Here is a 3,962-nt window from a genome sequence, read left to right as displayed (position 1 = left end):
TTGTATCACACATCTTCCTTTTCAGTAGATCGTTCCTGTAATCCTAGTGTCAGTTTGCACTAAGACCCACCCATTTGTATCACACATCTTCCTTTTCAGTAGATCGTTCCTGTAATCCTAGTGTCAGTTTACACTAAGACCCACCCATTTGTATCACACATCTTCCTTTTCAGTAGATCGTTCCTGTAATCCTAGTGTCAGTTTGCACTAAGACCCACCCATTTGTATCACACATCTTCCTTTTCAGGAGACCGTCCCTGTAATCCTAGTGTCAGTTTGCACTAAGACCCACCCATTTGTATCACACATCTTCCTTTTCAGTAGATTGTCCCTGTAATCTTAGTGTCAGTTTGCACTAAGAAACAAAGTTATTTAATTTTGAATACTTGTTATGTCTCTATTTATGTTTAAAAACAGGCAAATTTAATACATATAAAATTCCTTCTCTTCCGTATACCAGACTTACTAAGCTAAAATCCAGGGTTCGATGCCCCTCGGTGTACAGAATGTAAAGTAGCCCAGTGTGAAGTTTTGCGATGAAAAATCAATAACAACAATATATATATTGATTACCTTCTATATCTTTGACCTTTATTACGCTAGTTTCTAATACTTCGTTATTTTCTATTTTCCTTTGTATATTCTCTCTTTACTCAATAAAGTTCTGTAAATCTATTACTTTTCAATAATATAAACTACTTTAACCGTGCCTATATCAATGTTAAGATTATTTTTTGTCACAGTTGGACATATCCAAATACTTGTGGCCAAGTCCATATTTCTAGTGATGTTATAACAGTTTCAATGAAATTCTTATAGTTTCACTTTGGTTTGGTTTAAATTTCGCGCAAAGCTACACGAGGGTTATCTGTACTAGCCATCCATAATTTAGAAGAAAGGTAGCTAGTCAACACCACCCACCGCTAACTCTTGGGCTACTCTTTTACCAAGGAATACTGTGATGGTCCCAGGCTGAAAGGTCGAGCATATTCGCTGAGGGGGTTTCGAACCCGCAACCCTCAGATTGTGAATCGAGCGTCTTAATCCCCCAGGCCATACTAGGCCTATATTTATTTTATTACATCTATTTCACATCGAAATATAAACTCAGTTGATTCAGATAAACAAAACAAGGTCTATCGTATCCATTAAATTTCTGTTTCTACAGTGGCTCCATCTATGTTAAAGAAAAATTTCAATGAGAGGCAATCCTCCTTTTTTTTTTGCAATAGTTTGTATGGCGTCTTCGTTTCTTACCATCTTCCACATTTCTTCTCGGTTGGTTCCAGATGACCTTATCTGTCCAGTACATATTGTGGGCTTTTTTCCGTTGAATCCACTTCATATTGTTTTTTTTCCCTTACTCCACTGCTTTGTCTGTGATTTTTCTTTTTTCCGTTCCTCCCTAACCCATTGGGTTTGGATTGTTTAGAAACTTTGGTGATCATCTTCAAGAAGTATTTCATAAAAACACGTTCTACTAGAGTTATTTTGTCAGAATGGTTTAGTAAATCTGTATTATCAGTCTTAGTGCGATGCAGCGTCACTAAATTAATGTATTGTCTATCTACCGTTGCGCCATCTTACCCAAATAACTCTTCGTATATTTTCTTGTTTGAGGGTAGCAGTAAAGAACGCGAATCAAGAAATCTAAAACCCATAGTAAAGATGCAGACTTCATTGACCACAGACCGGCACAATAATCAATTACCGAATCGGACATTGTTTTTCTCTAACATAGATGGCGCCACAGTCGACAAAACCATCTAATTTCTAAATTCAAAACGTTTTCCTTAGTTACATTTTTAAAACTCTGACAACAATGTTACAGAGAATGATAACTGTTGATTAAAATCATGTCAGTTGTCTCTTAAAACTGGTACGTAGTTAAAGACGCTTTTCTTCAACCAAAAATAAGAATTTGAAGCTTTTGCATGCATGATCTCATTACTAACATAACAATTTTTTTTAAAGAAGTCAGTCATATATTTTCAAAGTATTTCTTTCCACAACTGATATTCCTCTTGTGTTTTTGCTGTTCTTGTTGTTGTTGTTAAGCGCAAAGCTACACAATGGGCTATCTGTGTTCTGCCTGTCGCGGGTATCGAAACCCGATTTTTAAAGTTATGAGACCTCAGACTTACCGTTGATCCACGGGAGCTCTGGCTTTGAGAAAAATAAAATGAAGGTTCTTTCTATAGTTAATATCCCTACCCCTAGTAGGTTAGAAGGCTTTATAATGCTAAAATTCATGTTTTTATGCCCGCGGTGGGCAGAGCACACATATCCCATTGTGTAAATTTGTGCTTAACAACAAACCTTTTTTTTTAAAAAATTCGAAGAGCTACATGAATGTATCTATATGATTTTTAGAAAGCATATATTGATAAATTGTAAAAACAGGAAAATAACAATTTGATTATGTTTATTTAATTTTATTAGATTTATGCAAGTAAGATTAGCTCACCCTAGCTAGTTAATCCTTATATCAATATATTCTAAATGCAGAATTTAAAATTATTTGGTCTTCACATAATATTTCATTTTAATAACATAAACATTTCGATTTTTTTACTCACCACACTAGGGTAACAATCATAAAGTGTTTTCTCAGAGTTGGATAGCGAAACAGAACAGTCATGTTGTACGTTGTTTCCACCTCTTTTTTCATTGTTTCTTCTATCTTCTGTGGGGGGGGGGGAGAAGATGGAGATCTGATTTACATTCAACACAATATGAGCAGCCTGAAGGCTTGGTCAATTCAGCAAAACAGTTTAACATAGAGTTATAAATTTGAAAACAACTAACGGTCTGTAAGGAACACTATTCTTACTAATAACAACATTAAAAACTTGTAATAACGTTAAACATTAAAACTAACTCTGGCATTTAAGGAACACAATTCTTACAAATAACAACATTAAAAACTGGTAATAACGTTGAACATTAAGACTAACTCTGGCATTTAAGGAACACCATTCTTACTAAGAACAATACAACAAATTAATAAACTTGTTGAAAATAAAGACTCTCATACTTAGCTGTAATGGCAATTTTTTATAATATTAGGAACAGATGTTTCGCTAACAGTTAGACTATGTAAAGAAAATTATTCTTGCTAAAAATAACACAATAACTTATGATATTTATTAGCACCAAGACCCAAAAACTTACCTACTAGGAAAACTTTTCTTAATAAGTTGGTTGGATGTTTGGTGCTTTATGGGGCAAAGCAACGAGGCTATTTGCGCCAAACAACCGGTAAAAACAGTAAAATTAATTCGAGTAAAATGTAAAAATACAGCGAGTTAAAACCAAAATATGTCGACAAAAGCTTTATATACAATCAAAAACACAATTATTGCGTAAACAATTTAAAATACAATCTAGTCGGACAGTGTCACCATCACCAATGACACTATCCAACATCAGGGGTAAACTCTTACAAATGACGTGTCTAAAATGGTACCACCGCTCACGGTCGTAACGACGACACGACAGTAAAATGTGGGCTATTGTGACTTGAGTGTCACAATGGCTACACATCGGTGGGTCAATACCCGATAAAAGAAAACGATGGGTTAAAAAACTATGACCAATGTGTAGCCTTGCCAGGACTACTTCCTCCTTCCGATCCTTACGGAATCAAGACGGCCAAAGACCAACAAAAGGTTTGATCTGGAAAAGCTTATTATGGCGTTGCTCACTCCAAGTCGACAGCCAACTGGCACGAAGCCGCGCCTTGAAGACAGGATGTATGGGACAAGCACGGCCGTGATGGCACCAGAGCAGGCGGACTTAGCTGCGGTGTCAGCGAGCTCGTTCCCGTGAATACCGACATGGCCAGGAATCCAGAAAAACTGGATGGAAATAGAAGATAGCAAAAAGTGGGCCAATCGGTGTTGAATATCGACGAGAACAGGGTGAGAACTAATGTTAAGCGATTCCAGGGCCAGTAGAGA

At 36.2% G+C, this 3,962-nt stretch overlaps 1 protein-coding gene across 1 annotated transcript in view; it reads right to left on the bottom strand.

The window, feature by feature from the left end:
* LOC106472213 (carcinine transporter-like) overlaps window positions 1–3,962 on the bottom strand; it is a 44,391-nt gene that overhangs the window by 22,936 nt on the left and 17,493 nt on the right. Inside the window, exon 6 of the mRNA XM_013932841.2 lies at window positions 2,580–2,686. Coding sequence (XP_013788295.1) covers window positions 2,580–2,686 — 107 coding nt within the window. The remainder of the gene's footprint in view (window positions 1–2,579; window positions 2,687–3,962) is intronic.

Source organism: Limulus polyphemus, unplaced genomic scaffold, assembly GCF_000517525.1.
Source record: "Limulus polyphemus unplaced genomic scaffold, Limulus_polyphemus-2.1.2 Scaffold5166, whole genome shotgun sequence".
Lineage (NCBI taxonomy): Eukaryota > Metazoa > Arthropoda > Merostomata > Xiphosura > Limulidae > Limulus > Limulus polyphemus.
The sequence above is the reverse complement of the archived record's forward strand: the minus strand, read 5'-3'. Positions and strand labels throughout refer to the sequence as shown.